This window comes from Cavia porcellus, unplaced genomic scaffold (genome assembly GCF_034190915.1).
Source record: "Cavia porcellus strain 051 isolate PalLab524CR breed Dunkin Hartley unplaced genomic scaffold, mCavPor4.1 scaffold_49, whole genome shotgun sequence".
In the NCBI taxonomy this organism is placed as follows: domain Eukaryota; kingdom Metazoa; phylum Chordata; class Mammalia; order Rodentia; family Caviidae; genus Cavia; species Cavia porcellus.
In genome coordinates this window covers 1,012,581-1,029,365 of record NW_026947532.1, presented here as the reverse complement: position 1 = coordinate 1,029,365, position 16,785 = coordinate 1,012,581, and the positions used below count along the sequence as shown (strand labels likewise).

Here is a 16,785-nt window from a genome sequence, read left to right as displayed (position 1 = left end):
TCCTGGGCTTCAGACCGAGAGCTTGACCTTGATCCTCCCTGTCCCCTCCCCTGGCTTGGATTGCAGTTGGCTGTGTGTCTGAGGGCCGCCTGCCTGTTGCCATGTATGCTGTCGCCAGACCAGGCAGTAAGCATGCTGGGAGTGGATGAGTGTTCAGGCCTGTGCCATCAGCCACCCTGTAACCTCCCCACCCAAGCGCTTGACCTAGTGAGGGCCAGCAGATGTGGTTGGCTAAGGCACCGCCTCAGCCAAATCCTTTTCCGCTCTGGTTCTGACCATTGCTTCTGCCAGGTGCTTTGCCACCATCTCAGTCTGAGGCCAAACTTGCCTTGATGCCCTGGGTAGAAAGTCAAAGCGGTGGGTTGGGGATAGGCACTCCAAGAAGTGACGAGCCACCTGTTTCATGTCCAACCAATCGAAATACAGTTCCGTCAAGACCGACGTCTCCTGAGAAGTTCTCAGTGCCACATCTGTGTGCCAGGTTTGGTCCCGGCGGTCAGCTCATCAAGGTCATCCCTAACCTGCCCTCAGAAGGACAGCCCGCCCTGGTGGAGATCCACAGCATGGAGGTAATGTGGGCCTGGGCCTGCGACTTGGCTGCCTCCGCCTTGCTTCTTGTCCTCCCGGGAGCTCAGCCTCAGGGAAACGGCCTCTCCTGGGAAGTAACCACGTGCAGAGTGTGGTATGCCTGTGTGGATCTGTGCTCCCAGAAGTCGGCATTTCAAGCAGATGCTTTGGGTTAGGCTTGGTGTCACCGTGCTCAGTCTTCCAGCTATGTTGCTAACATCTTGTCTCTGAGGATGTCGTTTGTGGGTGACTTTCAGTGTGGCGGGGCAGGGCTATGCCCTGCTTCAGTTCTGGGGGAAGAGTGTGTGCATGGGCCTCACTGCTTACCTGCAAACCCTTACTGGAGTCAGAGCTGTGCGGGGTACCCATGTGTGTGGCTGCCAGGCTGCCTCGGAAGCTTCCTGCTGTGCCTCTGTCCTTGCAGATCCTGCTGCAGCACACGCCAGAGCAAGAGGAGCTGCGCACATTCCCAGGGCCCCTGGGAAAGTGAGTTCTGGGGCATTGTGGTATGAGCTTGGCGGCAGTTGCCGGCTGGGCCTGGGGTCAGGGTGTCCGGGTTCACTGAATGCTTGTTCTCCTTACAGAGATGACACCCACAAAGTGGATGTCATTAACTTTGCACAGAACAAAGCTACCAAGTGTTTGCAGAATGACAGTCTGCTTGACAAAGCTTCTGCGAGTCTGCTGTGGAACTTCATCATCCTGCTGTGCCGGCAGAATGGGGTCTGTGCCCTGGGCTTCCACCACTATCGCCCACTGGCCTTAGCTTAGGGTTCACCCTGGCTGCAGCTGGCCATGAGGCGGCTCCTCTAGGACAGTGTTGCAGCAGCACCTGGGGGAGGTGGGTAGGAAGGGGATGGCACACAGGCGAGCTGGGGGTGGGTCCACGTGGCCACAGGTGGAGACCTCACAGGGACCTTGCCCTGCAGTCAAAGGGTGGTCCTGACCTCGTGCTGGGGGCTCTGTTGTGGGAACCCTGTTGTCACCCCCCATCCTGTCCCTGTCGGCCCTGCAGACTGTGGTGGGAACAGACATTGCGGAGCTCTTGCTGCGGGACCACAGGACAGTGTGGCTTCCTGGGAAGTCGCCCAGTGAGGCAAACCTGATCGATTTTACCAATGAGCCTGTGGAGCAGGTGGAGGAGGAGGAGTCTGGCGAGGCCCAGCTGTCTTTCCTTATGGATAGTCAAGTGGCCGCCACCTGCACTCTGGAGAAGGAGACCGAGAGGTTCCGGGAGCTGCTGCTATACGGCCGCAAGAAGGTACTCTGCCCATGGAGCCTGGCCAGGCACCTGTGGCTCAGCGCTGTGCAGCCTTTTGCCTGGATGCCTGTCTCTGCAGTGAGGTCCCCTGCTGGCTGCATCCAGATCAGGGCTTGTGGGCTCAGTCTCACATGTGTGAGCAGGGAATGCCGAAGCCCTGCTTGGCTGAGTCCTGCAGAGCCTCGGGACAACGGTGCACAGTGCACAGGAGACAGTTGAGCGTGCTTCATGGACAGGCGGGCCCAGGCCCCAGAGCCACATGCAGGCGTTGGCTCTATGGCCACTTCGACTTCGGGGGCAGAGTGGAGGAACCATGGTCCAGAGATGTGGGAGGGGTGATCCTCCAGAGCTGCCAGGAGCCGGCTTCACTGCCCTGGCCTCGAGGCTGTGCATGGCAGAGACATTAGCACCCAGAGCTTCTTATGATTGACTCAGAAAGCTGAGGTATTTGTTTTGTTTTGGTGAGACCTTAGAGCACTGTTCTCTTATTACATGAAGTACATCCCAACTTAGTTGTGTTTTTGAGATGGAGTTGCTGTACGATACCTAGGCTGGCCTTAACTCCTGGGTTCAAGTGACCCTCCTGCCTCAGCTTCCCATGTCACTGAGGCTACAGCATGCACCTAGGCCCATTGAAAGATCACTAGGGTTGGAATGGGGACATTGTACAGTGGTGGGGTTATGTGACCATTTGCTTCTGTAGACACTCACCTGCCTCTTGTGTTTTCCCCTGGCTGGAACGTTCGGGTGTGGGCTGTGTTCATGTGGTGTTGTGCCTGCTCATTTTTGGGGTACACATGTCATCACGATAGGGGGGTGGAGCCATTCTGTTCTCAGCAGATGGGTGGTCAGGTGGGGTGCTGCTGCCTGGCCCCTGCCCCGTCTGTGTCTTTATGCTGAGGTGGAGATAAGAGCAGTGTTCATGCTCCTCCCCCACCCTGGGGACTTGGAAACTAGGGCCAGTGAGGAGCAGTGACATTTCTGTCATTGCCAGCCACAGGGGATGTGCTCAAGTGGCCTGTTGGCTACAGTGTGGAGTAACTGATGGCTCTTGTGAGCCCTGAACTACTTTGCAGGACGCGTTGGAGTCTGCCATGAAGCACGGCTTGTGGGGCCATGCCCTGCTTCTGGCCAGCAAGATGGACAGCCGGACACATGCTCGTGTCATGACCAGGTGGGTGCTCCACTGCAGCCCGCTGTGCCAGGGCTAGAGCCTGCCCTGCCTGTCCTGGCAAGGTATTTTTCCATTTCTTATTAATTGCTGCTCCATGAAGCCACCCTGGCACCTCCATAGCGTTCCTAGACCCGAAAGTATGTGTCTCCTGAGGTGCAGCCTCTGTATGGTGTTGAGGGAAGCTGCTGGGACTAGGCTGGGTCTCTCAGGCAGACCCAGGGTCAAGTCTTTCTGTCTCATGTCTACCCAGGTTTGCCAACAGCCTTCCCATCAACGACCCTCTGCAGACAGTCTACCAGCTCATGTCCGGGCGCATGCCTGCCGCATCCATGGTGAGTGTCCATGTCCTCGGGGCTGAGCCTGGGCCTCTTGCCCTTGCTTTTCTGCGGACCCAGCCCTGAGGGTTTGCTTCTGTCTCTTTTAATTACAGTGCTGTGGAGATGAGAAGTGGGGGGACTGGAGGCCGCACCTTGCCATGGTTCTGTCCAACCTGAGCAACAATGTGGATGTGGAGTCCCGGACCATGGTCACAATGGGCGACACCTTAGGTGGGTCAGTGCAAGGTGGGCAGGCAGCTGGAGGGGCTGCACCAGGAGTGCTGGGGCCTTGGCTGCTGCTTGCCAGATGCCCCTGTCGGCTGTTTCTCTGGGGCTGAGCCAGCTGCTCCATGTCTTCCAGCCTCCAAAGGCCTCCTGGATGCCGCGCACTTTTGCTACCTCATGGCCCAGGTTGGCTTTGGGGTGTACACGAAGAAAACCACGAAGCTCGTCCTAATCGGCGCGAATCACAGGTGAGGCACAGTGCCACCTGGGGCGGTGTCTGCTCTCCTTTAAGGAGGAGTGGACCCTGTCCTGTAGTTCGTGTGGAGATCGTGGCCTTTGCCTGTATTAATTGCTTGCCACTTTTCCAATCTGAATAATTCACTTTCCCAACAGCTTGCCATTTTTGAAGTTTGCTACCAATGAAGCCATTCAGCGGACAGAAGCCTATGAATACGCACAGTCCCTTGGGGCCCAGACCTGCCCCTTACCAAGTTTCCAGGTGAGCAGGAGGGTGTGGGTGGCGGTCAGTGCTGACAGCTCTGGGACCATCCCTTGGGAGGCAGTTGATCCACGATGCTAGGAGCACAAAGCACACCAAAGTGAGGGTTTTTCCAGGTTGGCTGTGAGGCAGCACCACCTGTGATTCTGCCCCCTGGGAGGCTGAGGCAGGCTCACCGACAGATTAAACTATAGGGCTGCAGAGTGGACAGTGCTGCTCCAGATGCATGGTCACTGGGTTCAGTCCCCAGGACGCATGGCACAGGAGCTTAGCTGTGTGACCTTAGGACATCCCAGGGCTTGGTGATCAGTGCTGTTGGTGGCTGGCACAGGGGCATCGATAAGCAGGAGGTGGTAAACAGGTCACAGCATCAGGACCTTGTTAGGAAGGTAGGGGAGGCCTGAGGGCTCAGCCATGCACCCCGCTCTAGGTATTTAAGTTCATCTACGCCTGCCGCCTGGCCGAGGCGGGACTCGCCACCCAGGCCTTTCACTACTGTGAAGTGATCGCAAAGAGCATCCTGACGCAGCCCGATGCCTTCTCGCCAGTGCTGCTCGGCCAGCTGGTCCAGGTGGGTCTGGTACCGTCGATGAGGCTGCTGTGCTTCGGGTGGGGAGCAAGGGCCCAAGTTGCAGGCATGGGGTCATCGTCACCATCAGTGCTGGCTCTAGCAGGTGCCCAAGAACCTGCTGGGGCACTCAGTGCCCGGGCAGGTATTTTGTGTTTTTCAGTCTTGCGGTAGCAGGTACTGTATTCCAGTACAGCTCAGCGGTGAGTTTCAACATCAGGCGGACCCTGTGCCATTTGTATTGGAGCCATTTAGTCTGTATGACAGGGTTTGGGTCCAGGTCTCTTCTCACTCGTTTGATGGAAATGCATGGCCAGCCTGCCAGCCACCAGTGCTGGACACGTCAGGATGGTCCCTTCCCCAGTAGCTCTGTTTCTGAAAATGTGCCACGTAATAACGATGAAAATTTGAAATAGTAGAAATCTCTAGACCTACACGAAGTACAGATAGTGATTAAAGAATGCCCAGGGCCACTGTCTCCAGCAGTTATGCGTGCCAAACCTGTCTCACTCGTACCTGCCGTGTTCCCTAGTTATCAGCGAGTGTGCCCCTTCTCACAACTGAGCATGGGGTTGAGGGAGCCATGTGTGTGGAGCACCCCGCCTCGGGCTGCTCTGCTCACCCAGCTTCTTTTTTTTTTTGTCTTTTTCATTTTTATTGCTACCAGGGATCGAACTCACAACTGCCTGCTTGCAAGGCAGGCGCTTATGCCGCTGAACTAAATCCCCAGCCCCCTTTCACGCAGCTTTTTATCACACATGGTCACTTGCTTCCCACTGGCCACTGACCCAAAGGACAGACGTCACGGAGCAGTCTTCCTGGTGTTGCCCGGTGGTAACAAGGCTCTGTTTTGGGGGGGTTCTAGATGGCTTCCCAGCTGCGCCTCTTTGACCCTCAGCTGAAGGAGAAGCCTGAGGAAGAGTCTTTACTGGAGCCTGTGTGGCTGGTCCAGCTGCGGCACGTGCACAGGCAGATCCAGGTAGGTCCAGGCTCACAAGGCACAGCCCTCTGGGGACTGGCCAGGGTGGGTGACTAGGCACTTTCCTGTTGTTCCACAGGGAAGGTTTTTGAGCTCTCGGTGTAACCTCAGAAGTGTGTGTGCTCTTTGAGTCCCTCCTCCAGGATGGGCATCAAGTGGCTGCCTGAAGGGGGACACTCGTTCTAGTGGTAGAGAGAGGGCTTGCTGGGTGCCCACAGGCTACAACACCCTGTCCGCGGCACTTGCTTCTCCTCCCTTAGGAGGGCACTGTACCCTGCAGCCAGGATGGAGCTGAGCCCCAGCAGTGTCCCAGCACACTGGGCTCTGAGGCGGAGCAGCTGGACGGCCCTGGATTCAGCCAGCTGGTGGGGCTGGGGGCTGAGCCCTCCCCACTGTCTGGGCCAGAGCACCTGAGCCCAGGCGGGCAGCCACCACTCACAGGTGGGTCCTGTGGCAGCCCAGCCTGCCCTCTAGGGCCTGCTTTTGTCTTTCTGCGTAGAGGGTGGAGATGCCGTGGGCCAGTGGGTGTCAGGCCTCCTTGTTCTCTCCTTGCTCTCTGCTTCTGCCCTGCTCTCAGAACTGGCCATCACTGGTGCCCTGCCCCGCTGAGCTGCCTCTCAGTGCTGTACCTCTGCAGCCTCGAACCTGCCTCGTCAGGATAGGGCTCCCGCCGCCCACCTACATCTTGTTTCTCCTGTCCACCTTGTCTTGGGAAAAGTCATCCCTTTCCTCTCATTTTCATTCCTCATCTTTGCTTGGTGGCATGTGCACCTTTCCTGCCTTGCCCACCTTCTTACTCCTGCCCACCTGCAGAAGGACAAGTCCTCAGCCCTACAGACTGTGCCTCCTACACCGGCCCTAGTGCGGTGCCCTCAGTCAGATGCCACCCTCCCCCACCTGCAGCTCTCCTCAGCGTTTCCTCTGTCAGCTTGTGTGGTTCTTCCCTCATTAGCCTGTTTTGTTGATTGAGACGGGATCTCACCAGCTGCCTGTGCTGGTCTCAAACTCCTAGGCCCAACTGATCTCCCTGGTTCAGCTTCTCAAGCCACTGGGGTGACAGATACACACTGCTGTGCCTGTTGCCCTGTTCTGTCACCTGTGCAGGTGGGGCCCAGTGTGTGCTGGCAGGCACAGGCCCCTGCTCATGGACAGGGTGGCTGTGGGTGTGTTGATGCCGTGGGTAGCCTGTGACTCCTGTTGCTGGAGGAGAGGACTTGATGACCAGCAGGGTTGTGGGCCCTGTGGCCACACAGTGGCCTGCGTCAGCTGTGCTAGGGTAGAGCCCAGGTCCAGGGTCTACCCTGCCACCACCCCAGGAAGTAAATGTGCCTTTGCTGCATCCCAGTGGCAGGGGTATTCCCAGCACCCCAGTCAGAGTGGCTGCACAGAGTGATGGGGAAGAGATGTGTTGTCCATGCTGTGCCTTCAGCTGCTTCAACCTCAGTGACTGCTTTCTTTTCCACTGTCCCCACAGCTTCGCAGGCTCTCTCTGGTGGCCAGCCACCCCACCCTGCTAGGGTGCCAATGTTCCCAGTGTCATCGCCCTTGGGCACTCTGGAGCCAGGTCCTGGCTATGGACCCCCAGGGTCTGCACTTGGCTTCCCAGAGCTCCTTAGGCCTGATCCTGTAGCTCTGTACCCAGGACCAGGCCTGCCACCTGGCACCCCGTCTCTGCAGGACAATGGCCCCCTGCTACTGGCCCGGAGTCCCGACCCAGGTGCGTCTGCCAGGTGCTGTCCTGAGTACAGAGCCAGGCTGGATTTGGCTCCAGGGGACTAGAGGCAGGGACTGTGTCGCCCAGAAGTTCTAGGAGTTACAGCAGGGTGGTTTGTTATTCAGGGAAGCGTCACAGCAGTTCCGGGTGTATTGAGAGAGTCTTGTGTATCTGTTGGGTCTGTCCCCAGGCTGTCCTGGTAAATTCCTCTGTGGAGAGATGGGCTTCCACCCTTGGTTGGTGCCCACCTCTCTGGATCGGTGTGGACAAAGGGAGGGAATCACAGGCCTGGCAGGTTCTCTCAGAGGGAATCACAGGCCGGTTTCAGACACCAGCCCTGTGTGCCCTGGCCCAGGCCACTCTCGTCTCCCCACTGAGTGCCCTGCCCCTCCCACATGTCACAAGGTCCCTGGTGTCATGGCCACTCTCTCCTGTGTTAGCAGGGACGGCGCCGCAGGAGTCACCTGTCAGGAACTCACTCCCCGAGCCCAGTGAAGAGGATCTTGGAAATTTTGCTAATCTGGTACTTTACCGCTTCTTTTTTTCAAAGTGTGCTTTCTAAAAAGCTGATGGAGTAGGTAGGTTCTGCAGCGTGAGTAGGGAGATAATGAAGGTTACAAAATTACCTTCTAATTTGTACTTAAAGTCACTTCAATCCTTAAAGTAGGAAGCTAGTGAAAATGTTGATAGGAAAAGGCAGGAAGAGAGAGCTCAGCAGTGGAAAAGCAACTCCCTTAGCTAAGGTGGGAGAAATAGCCCGGGAGAGTGGGAGCAGGCAGTGCTCTGGAGCGGAGCCCGCCCCGGTCTTGTGCACCAGAACCTGTTTTCATGGACTGCTCTGAGGTTGCCGCTCATCTTAGCCATGTGTTGGGAGCTGCTGGGCGGGCACCTGGCCCCAGCGGGCATGGCATTCACCGGCCCCAGCTCTGGTGTGGGGGTGCATTACAGTGCCATGGTTTCAGACATCCTGCCCATGCCCATTCTTGAGTGTGGACAGCAGTGTCATCACCAGAAGTAGCAGCTTTCAAAAAGCTTTTGATTGGTTCAACCTCTCGAAGTGGGCTCTGAATGACCACGCCCTCCGATCTTACTTTCTGCTCTGACTGCCCGGTCCCACCCTCCATGCCTTCTGGTGCCCTCTCCCGGCTAGCAGTACCCATCTAGGGTATCACAGCACTCCTGGTGGGAGTTGCTTGTTAACCACGGTGGCCTCTTTCCTCTTTGCCTGCTGCACTCAGAAACCCTGGGTGGTCCGCCCTTGCCACCTTTCCTCTCCAGGAGCCTCAGGAGAGCCAGTCCCATGCTGTCTTGGGACAGGGCTCCCCGAGGACGGCCCAGGACCTGGAGAAGCCCCCAGCCTGGGACAGTGTGGGCCCAGGATCGCCAAAGCCTGCTCCGCCTCTGATGTCTGTGTCTGAAGTCAAGAGAGCAGCCCCAGCCCCCATGAAAGAGACCAAAGAAGCCAAGAAGGTAGAGCAGGGCCCTTGGGGAGCCCTCCGGCTGGGCAGGGGAGGTGCTCTGGGATCAGCAGAGTGGGCAGCTCCTCTGGGGAGGACTGCTGTCTGCACGGCAGGGGTGTTGGCACAGCAGCTGTCAGTGAGGACTTCTCCAAACTCCAGAGCCACCTCACACCACCTGTGGCAGCATTGGCCATGTGTGTGCTGTGGGCCACGGTGTGCGGATGGGCTTGGCCTGGTGTGGCAGCCCAGCCACATGAGTGCCTGCCTGTCTGTCTGTAACTCGGGGCCCCAGTGCCCACTGCTGTGGGACTTCTATCCCAGGGAGGAGTGTTTAGGGGCCATCATGCACGTTCCACTTGGGTGTCTGCTGTGCGGCTCACACACCTGTGGAGGAATACCCTTCCTGTGGCCCAGCTTCCTGGAGCCTGGCACACAGGGGGCGCCATGGGGTTCACTTGTGCCCAGGCAGTCTCGGTGCAGGGCCCCTTGGCAGATACTTGTTCCCTCTCCACCCTTGCATAGCCCTTGCTCCAGTCTTTAGCTTTCTTAAAAGCTTTTATTTGCATTACTGGGGGCTCAGACCCAGGGGTACCACTGAACTATATGTCCCAGACTATTTTGGTTTTTAAATTTATTTATTTTTTGAGGCTGGGTATCCCAGGTAGGCTTTCCACACCACCATTCTCCTACCTTAGCATCCCAAGGCTGGGATCACAGGTGTGTCACCACCCTGCCTTAAACTGTGAAGGAGTGTACCTGCCTGCCAGGCCCCAGCAGCAGGGCCTGCAGGTGTGTGCCACCATATCCAGCTGCCACCTTCGTCCTTAGTGGGTTGCCATATCATCTGTGGGAGTGCTTCCTGGCTTGGGGGTACAGGTCCTGGTGAGGTGGACACAGATGGATTTGGTACCTTCCATACACAATGGTGCCTTTGGAGAGGGTCCAGTGCATCAGGTTGTTGTGTGGCAAGTGTAAAAATAAACGCATGTTTACTTGAAAATAGGGAGTTTGAAGAGAGTCACACAGAACTTCTGGTAGCTTTGAGAGTAACAGTGTTGACCTCCCAGGACATGTCATCTTTCTGGCCAGTTCTTAGAAAAACAGAACGGGAGCAGGACACGGTGGCACAGACTTGTAATGCCAGCTGCTCGGGAGGCTGAGGCAGGAGGATGGTGGTGTGGAAGCCTACCTGGGATAGGCAGGAGGCAGAAGAATGTACCTTCGAGGCCAGCCTGCGTAATTTAGCAAAACCTTGTTTTGTAATAAAGGTGCTGAGGAGGTATCTCACTGGTAGAGGGCCTGCTTAGTATGCATGAGGTCCTAGGTTTATCCCAAGTAGTAGAGAAAAGAGAAAAGCAGAGAATTGGTGGTGTCTGTGGCTGCTGTTTGCTCCTTTTTGATAGAAACAGAGCCCCACATGTGGGATGCAGGTCCATTTCCTCCACCAAGACTCTGAACGAGACACTGGGAGGCTTTGCTTCAGAGCTCCTCTAGCTCTGCTGCCTGCCTGTCCACAGTGAGGAGAATTCCTGGGTGTGCCTGTGGCTCACCCCTAAAGGCTGTGCTGCTCCTCTGAATTTGTTTCTCGAAGATGAGCCTGGGCCGGGGGGTGTAGTAGAGGGGTGAGTGCTTGTCTGGCTTTAGAGAGGTCCCAGAACCAGGGAAAGTGGGGAGCACACACAGGGGTATGTGTGGGGGGATGTTTGTGCCTCCCATGTGTGCAGTTGCTTCTCCGCCTTCCCGAGACCAGCCGTGATGTCTGTTACCCATCTGACACCTGACGTGGTCTCTATCTGAGGACTGTGTGTAGGTGGAGTTGGGAGCCCAGAGACGGAAGGGATATCGCTCCTGCCCCTCCCCTCAATGATGTAGGATTTCGGCTTTACCAGGACAGTGCCCCCTGCTCCCCATCTGATTGCAAACATAAAACACTCCCCACCCTGTGCCAAGTGCACAGTGTGAAGTAGAAGAGACCCCTTGCCAGTCCCGGAGCTTCCCATTCTCAGGTTGAGGTGCCGATTAGGCCCTGACACCACATTCTGGCTCCAGATCTGGCTCCAGATCTGGGGGGCCTGTGGCACTGCAGCTCAGGGAGTCTGAATGGTTCTCGTGTAGAGTGAGTCCTGGTTTACGCGCTGGCTCCCGGGGAAGAGGAGGACGGAGGCATACCTGCCGGATGACAAGAATAAATCGGTGAGCGTTCCAAGCGCGGTCCCCACAGTCAGAACAGTTGTTGGGACAGGCCTCATCAGGCTCGGGCTGCGCAGAGCTTCAGCCTGCTGATTCTCCCTTCAAATCCTGGCAGATCGTTTGGGATGAAAAGAAAAACCAGTGGGTGAACTTAAACGAGCCGGAAGAGGAGGTACGATGTGGTCTTGAGTGTTCCCACCTGTGTTCCAGAGCTGATCCCCTTGGGAGTTGGGGTGGGGGGGGGGGTGGTGTTTAGGGTATGGGCGGGCATCTGATTATCTCTCCCTCTGCAGAAGAAGGCTCCACCCCCGCCTCCCACAGTGTTTCCCAGGGCCCCCCAGGGGGCTCCCCCTGGGACCGGCGGGGCCCCCGCTGCCTCAGTGAATGTGTTTTCCAGGAAAGCAGGTAACAGTATGTGTGTGTGGCATGGGGGGTGGGGACTGGGGCTGAGGGTGAGTGGGGTGGTGGAGGCGAAGCCCCGGACCAGCACCCAGCTCTGGCACAGGGTGGCGCTGCTCCTTTTGTGTCACTGGCCTGTGGGTGAGGGAGCACCTATCCCCCATCACGATCCTGGGGGGGCATCCTGTGAACATGCACCCCTCCCCAGCAGGCGGTTCCAGAGCGCGCTACGTGGACGTCTTGAACCCAGGCGGGCCCCAGCGCAGTGAGCCCACGCTTGCTCCTGCAGACTTCTTTGCTCCCCTCGCCCCACTGCCGATCCCTCCTAACTTGTTTGTACCAAACCCAGGTAGGCAGCAGTGGATGCAGCAGGCTAGTCTGCCGGGCCTGCATCCTTCCGCCCTCACCCTCTTTCCGCTGACTCTGCCCAGGTCCCGATATGGGCTCAGAGGATCCCTGACCCCCAGAAGCTCTCCTGTCCCTGGCTATGGGACAGGACACCCCAGCGTCAGGTGTGCAACAGCTCCTGCCCTTTTCTCTGACAGACGCAGAGGAGCCGCAGCTAGCCGACGAGGCTGGCAGTGGGGGCCAAGTGCCAGCTGGGGCACAGGCCGATCTGGAGCCCACAGAGGACCCCAAGGTAGGTGGACACAGTGGGAGAACCTTCAGGTGTCCCCTTTCCTCTGTATGAGGGGCCCAGGCTGTACACACACATGGGCTGTGCTCTCCGTGTTTAAGGCTTCAGATTGTGACAGTTGACACGGTGTGGGAGGGCAGGGGACAGTGTCCCTTGAGAGGTGGAAGGCATAGTGGTCACCTGACAGGCCATGCTAATGCTCAGACTACGCCAAGGAAGGCTTGAGTGGAAACTTTTTATGTATATATATTTTATCATGGCTGTTAAAAATGAGAAAAAAGGGGCCAGGGATTCAGCTCGGCGGCATAAGCCCTGCCTGGCAAGTTTGAGGTCATAAGTTCGATCCCTAGCAAAAAAAAAAAAAAGAAAAAAAAAAAAAAAAAAAAGAGAGAGAAAAAATGAAATTACTCCAAGTTAAAAAGGAATTTCTTAGCAGCAGTGGAAGCTGGACACAGTGTGTTTTCCTCTAGAAAGGATGGGTGAAGTCCTTCGTGGAGCAGAGCTGCTTGGGCCTAATGCTGGGCATGGGGTCTAATATCCCTCGCTCCTCCTATGACACTGCCGTCCCTCCCCCAGCAGCTTCCCCTTCCCCTGGGAGCCACAGTGGTGTACCATTAGGAAAAGGATGTCCTGTCAGACTGGGGCCCAGAACCCACAGGCAGACAGGGGGTCCTGGGGAGGCGCCCTGGTGCTACTGCAGAGGAGCCAGGGCTGTGGTGGCCTGCAGCCTGGCCAGTCTTTCTGCCTGGTGCAAGAGACTTCAGCTCCCTGGGTTTGGATCACTGTCACATCCACGTGTCCTTGGCAGGTGTTGAGCTCGGCAGCATTGCCCCCTGGTCTTGAGCTCCTGCCCTCCAGACTGGACAGCACTCAGGGTGGAGAGGTAGGGGCCCTGAATAAACGCCTTCCCTCAGTGCCTCCTGGTAGCTCTTCTCTGCCCAGGGGCCTCGCCCATTAGGAACTAAGGAATGAGAACTAAGGAAGCTGAGGCAAGAGGATTGCAAATTCAGCTTAGCAGAGCCCTGGGGATGTAGCTCAGTGTGAGGGTCCGAGGTCCAGACCCTAGTACTGCAGAAAACAGACAACCCTGAGAAAGTCTGTGAGAAACACAACGCTGTGGGAAAGAGTGGGATACAGCTTCCCTGCTGTTCCCTTGAACACCACGTGGGGACCCCCTTGCTATGTCATAGTCTCCCAGTGTGGCTTGAGTGCCCTGAATTTTGAAGCTGGTGTGACCTGGAGCTGTCTCCAGGCAAATGGGCCTTTCCTGACGCAGCTGTTTGTAGAGGGCTGTGGGCTCGCAAGCCTCTCCCTGCAGTGCCACGCCCCTGCCCCGACCTGGGATTGCTGTCCGCGCTGGTGGTGCAGTGCTGGCCGGCATGCTGATGCCGCCTGTCTGTGCTCTTGCTGTCCGCAGCTGTCACGCTGGAGCTCGGTGAGCTCGCTGTCCCGGGAAGTGGGCCAGCACTTCCAGCAGGTACTGGCTGCCAGCCTTCCCGCGCGTCCCAGGTCCCCTCGCTGCCCTGCCTGACCCGAGCTGCACACCTCTGAGATGTAGTGTCCCTTTCCTGAGTGGCCCTTGTGGGTTTGGCATTAATGCCTGGTGCCCCAGTGACAACACTGACCTCACGGAACAGAGGAAGCACAAGCGTCCTTTGTCATTCTGCTCCAGGGCTGGCATCCCAAGCGCTGTCCTACAGCCTGGTCACTTTGTTCCCTGGGGCAGGACATTTGTCCAGAGGAAGTCATCTTCCTGTTTCAGGGGAAGTCATTCTGGTCAGTAGGAGTGACCTGCGGCCATCCTGGCCATCCAAGGAGTCAAGAAACACCCCATTTTTGGCCTGTGTTATGGGCTTAACGGAAAGGCCCACAGGGCCATTGGTGACCTTTTCTGGTCACACTTGAGGCCTAACTGCCAGGCGACGCTGACAGGGCTGTGCCCGTGCCTTGTCTGCATGTGCTAGTGTCTGAAGCATTTCACTACTCATGCCACTCGGATTTCTGTTGTTACTTGTGAGCCACCTGACATCCAGTGTCATCAGCGCTGTCCCCAGTCTTCTCCGGGCCTGCCTAAGAGCATTTCAGCCTTCCTAGGGCAGCCCTGTCTATGGGGCAACAGCACTGTGCCATGATGCCGCCCTGAGTGACTTCTCTGCTTCACAGGCTCCCAGTGACCTCCGTGCTGCAGGGGCTCCTTCCAGCAGGGGCATGCCCCTCTACAGCCACACTCAGGTGGCCCAGGTGAGTGGCCCTGAGTGGATGGCCAAGTGAGTTTTTTTGTCCCATGTTTTTTCTTCTTCACTCAAGCTACACCCACAGGTGTGTGAGGAGGCTCGGTCACCAGTCCCCGCTCCTGTGCCGCTACCTGTCCCTCCCCGCTGGGGTTCCCACCACTGTCCCCGCTGTCTGCTCCCATCACTGCTGCTGGGCTCTGCAGTTCCTGGCCTTTGCTCATACCCCCAACCTCAAGGCCTCCTGCCTGGCGCTGGTATATGTCAGTGAGCACCGCTGTTCCCTTGGGCTGCAGGAGTGGGCCGTGTGACTTCCCTGAGTTGAGTGTAGTGGCCATGTGGCATCCACTGTGTTGGGGCTGGGGCATTGCCTCCGGCCAGGAGGCCACAGCCCAGCACTGTACTCTGTGGCCCTTTGCACCCGCTGTGGGATCCTTCACAGCCTCTCCAGGCTGACCTGCATCTTGGTGACACACCTTCTAGTGGGTTCTTGACACGGTACACAGCTATCTGGGAGGTGACCCTTCCATGCCCCTCTTGGGCAGGGGACAGCAGTGCCCTTGCTGTCCTGGTGCTGGCAGAGGCTGGGCGGGGCCACCTGTGGGCACATACTCTCTTCTGAGCTGGAGATGTTTGGCCCTGTGGCTGTGTCCTCCTCTCCAGCCTGAAGGGACACCTGTGACCTTACAGCCCACACTGTGGTAGACTGGCCCGCGGTCGGGGTGTGCTGCCTCAGGAAGCAGGGCTGGGTGGGTCTCACACCTCGAGTGTGCGGTTTACTCCACCTGACCTTGCAGACCTGGCCTCTGCCGCTGACCGGCAGTGAGACTGAGACCCCGGTTGCATCTGGGTTGCCATCTGTGCTTTGTAGCTTCCAGATTGAGATGTCCTCAGTTCTTCCCTTCCTTCCCCTTCCCTCCCCTTCCCTCCCTCCTTCCCTTCCTCCTCCCTCCCCTCTCTTCCCCCTTCCTTCCTTCTGTTTCCCCCCCACCAGTGGTTTACCTTGTTACGATGTCAGGTCTCTTGAGGGAGGAAGGGCAAATGCTGGCCTCACCACCATCCAAACTGCTGTCCCTGCTCCCTGCAGTGAAAGATAGGCCACCATCTATCCGGGTTCTCTGGACACTGCTGGGCCAGCCCTGCAGGACTGACCTAAAACATGACCTCTGTGGCCCTGTTTGCCCGGCACCGCTGATGCTCCAGGCCCAGTCCCGTAAACCGAAGCCTGGGGCTGAGTCACCAGCACTCAGCCTTGGGGCCCCCCGCCCCCCCTGCACATGCACTGTTCCCACCGTGCTCTGTGTGGAGCCCACCACCCGACAGCCCCTGGGGTTTGCCCCCCAGGGTGACACGCAGAGCTCAGCGCTGGTCCTTTCACTGCAGGCCTCCACCAGCTCAGGGAGCCCACGGCCCGGGAGGATTGGCCAACGGAGGCACCCGGCACTCAGTTAGCACGGTCCGTCATCTGCCTTGCCTTGTGGTTGGGCCCCTGAAGTGACTGCTGTTTGCCAGGAGCCAGGCAGGCGGCTCAGGGTCGTGTGGCCCCCGAGTGGACACTGCAGGGACTCAGCCAGCCGGTCATACTGTGCGCCTCCCTCCCCCAACCTGTCTGTACTCGCTATTGCAAGGTTAATTCCACTGGCCTTTTCGGATACTGAGTGCGCGACTGTGACTCGGACTTCTTCACGTGAAGGATGGTCTCCTTCCTCAGTTGTCTAGGATGACTTAGGGACGTGGTTCTCACAGACACCTTGGGATAGTCCTCAAGGGCAGCCTGGGCCTGGCGCGGTCCCGCACCTCCTCCTAGGGTCTCGGGAGGAAAGAGCACCAAGAGTGGCTGGGCTGACCACTGCGCTCCCATGGTTGGCAGCAGCTGGCCCAGCTGTCTGTCTCTGGGAACAGAGACCCGTGCTGCCTAACTAGGGCCAGGCAGCTCCAGGTGTCTAAGTGAGGGTGTGGCATTGTCTGCTGCAGCATCGGGAGCTTGAGCAGCTGCTCTGGCTCCCTCCCAGGCCCAGCCTGCAGGTGCCTGTCCTGGAGGCCCAGAGGAGCGCGGGCAGAGCGCAGAGCTGCAGGGCAGCGCCACCAGGCCCCAGGCTGCTCGTAAAACTTCTCACTGACTACAGGACTGAGGACATTTATGAAATCAGTAGGTAATAATTAGGTTCTGCGGGGGATGGTGTCAACGGTTTGTTTGGTATTTGAAGTAGAGCAGCGGTAGAATGTGAATTAGCACAGCCTTCCCCGGTAGCCCATTCACCTCATTCTCCAGGCCAGACCCAGAGCAGTTTCTAGAATGTTCCACAGACAAGGCCATTTGGACACCCCTGGCCTGTCACTGGGAAGGCATCCCCCACTGGGCCGGGACCCTGACTTCTGGAAGTCCTGCCCAATCCTGCCCAGGCTCTGCGTCAGCTACCAGCCACTTTTGATCCAGAAGCTTCCTCCAAGGTGGGAGCTGTATTTTTCCTGAATGTAAATTGTTAAATAAAATATTTTGGGCTCTCAAGCACCTTTCCCTGTGGTGTCATTTTTTTAGAGGCGAATGAATTCCCGGGTGCTCA

At 57.6% G+C, this 16,785-nt stretch overlaps 1 protein-coding gene across 16 annotated transcripts in view; it reads left to right on the top strand.

The window, feature by feature from the left end:
* The window catches only part of Sec16a (SEC16 homolog A, endoplasmic reticulum export factor), a 31,723-nt gene extending 14,993 nt beyond the window's left edge, over positions 1-16,730 (top strand). For 6 of the 16 annotated variants that reach the window (XM_013155795.3, XM_013155794.3, XM_013155801.3 and 3 more), the window contains 24 exons: positions 427-569; positions 992-1,053; positions 1,152-1,290; positions 1,583-1,828; positions 2,905-3,002; positions 3,253-3,334; positions 3,433-3,550; positions 3,681-3,792; positions 3,938-4,043; positions 4,474-4,614; positions 5,477-5,590; positions 5,851-6,031; positions 7,065-7,307; positions 7,745-7,827; positions 8,583-8,774; positions 10,880-10,957; positions 11,070-11,126; positions 11,248-11,359; positions 11,562-11,702; positions 11,899-11,993; positions 12,799-12,873; positions 13,408-13,467; positions 14,154-14,231; positions 15,605-16,730. In XM_013155795.3, coding sequence (XP_013011249.1) covers positions 427-569; positions 992-1,053; positions 1,152-1,290; positions 1,583-1,828; positions 2,905-3,002; positions 3,253-3,334; positions 3,433-3,550; positions 3,681-3,792; positions 3,938-4,043; positions 4,474-4,614; positions 5,477-5,590; positions 5,851-6,031; positions 7,065-7,307; positions 7,745-7,827; positions 8,583-8,774; positions 10,880-10,957; positions 11,070-11,126; positions 11,248-11,359; positions 11,562-11,702; positions 11,899-11,993; positions 12,799-12,873; positions 13,408-13,467; positions 14,154-14,231; positions 15,605-15,673 — 2,825 coding nt within the window. In that variant the 3' untranslated portion in view covers positions 15,674-16,730. Of the gene's footprint in view, positions 1-426; positions 570-991; positions 1,054-1,151; positions 1,291-1,582; positions 1,829-2,904; positions 3,003-3,252; positions 3,335-3,432; positions 3,551-3,680; positions 3,793-3,937; positions 4,044-4,473; positions 4,615-5,476; positions 5,591-5,850; positions 6,032-7,064; positions 7,308-7,744; positions 7,828-8,542; positions 8,775-10,879; positions 10,958-11,069; positions 11,127-11,247; positions 11,360-11,561; positions 11,703-11,898; positions 11,994-12,798; positions 12,874-13,407; positions 13,468-14,153; positions 14,232-15,604 lie in introns of those variants that run through there. The other 10 variants (XM_013155799.3, XM_063244122.1, XM_013155796.3 and 7 more) reach the window with 10 other exon arrangements.
* The last annotated feature ends 55 nt before the right edge of the window (positions 16,731-16,785 follow it).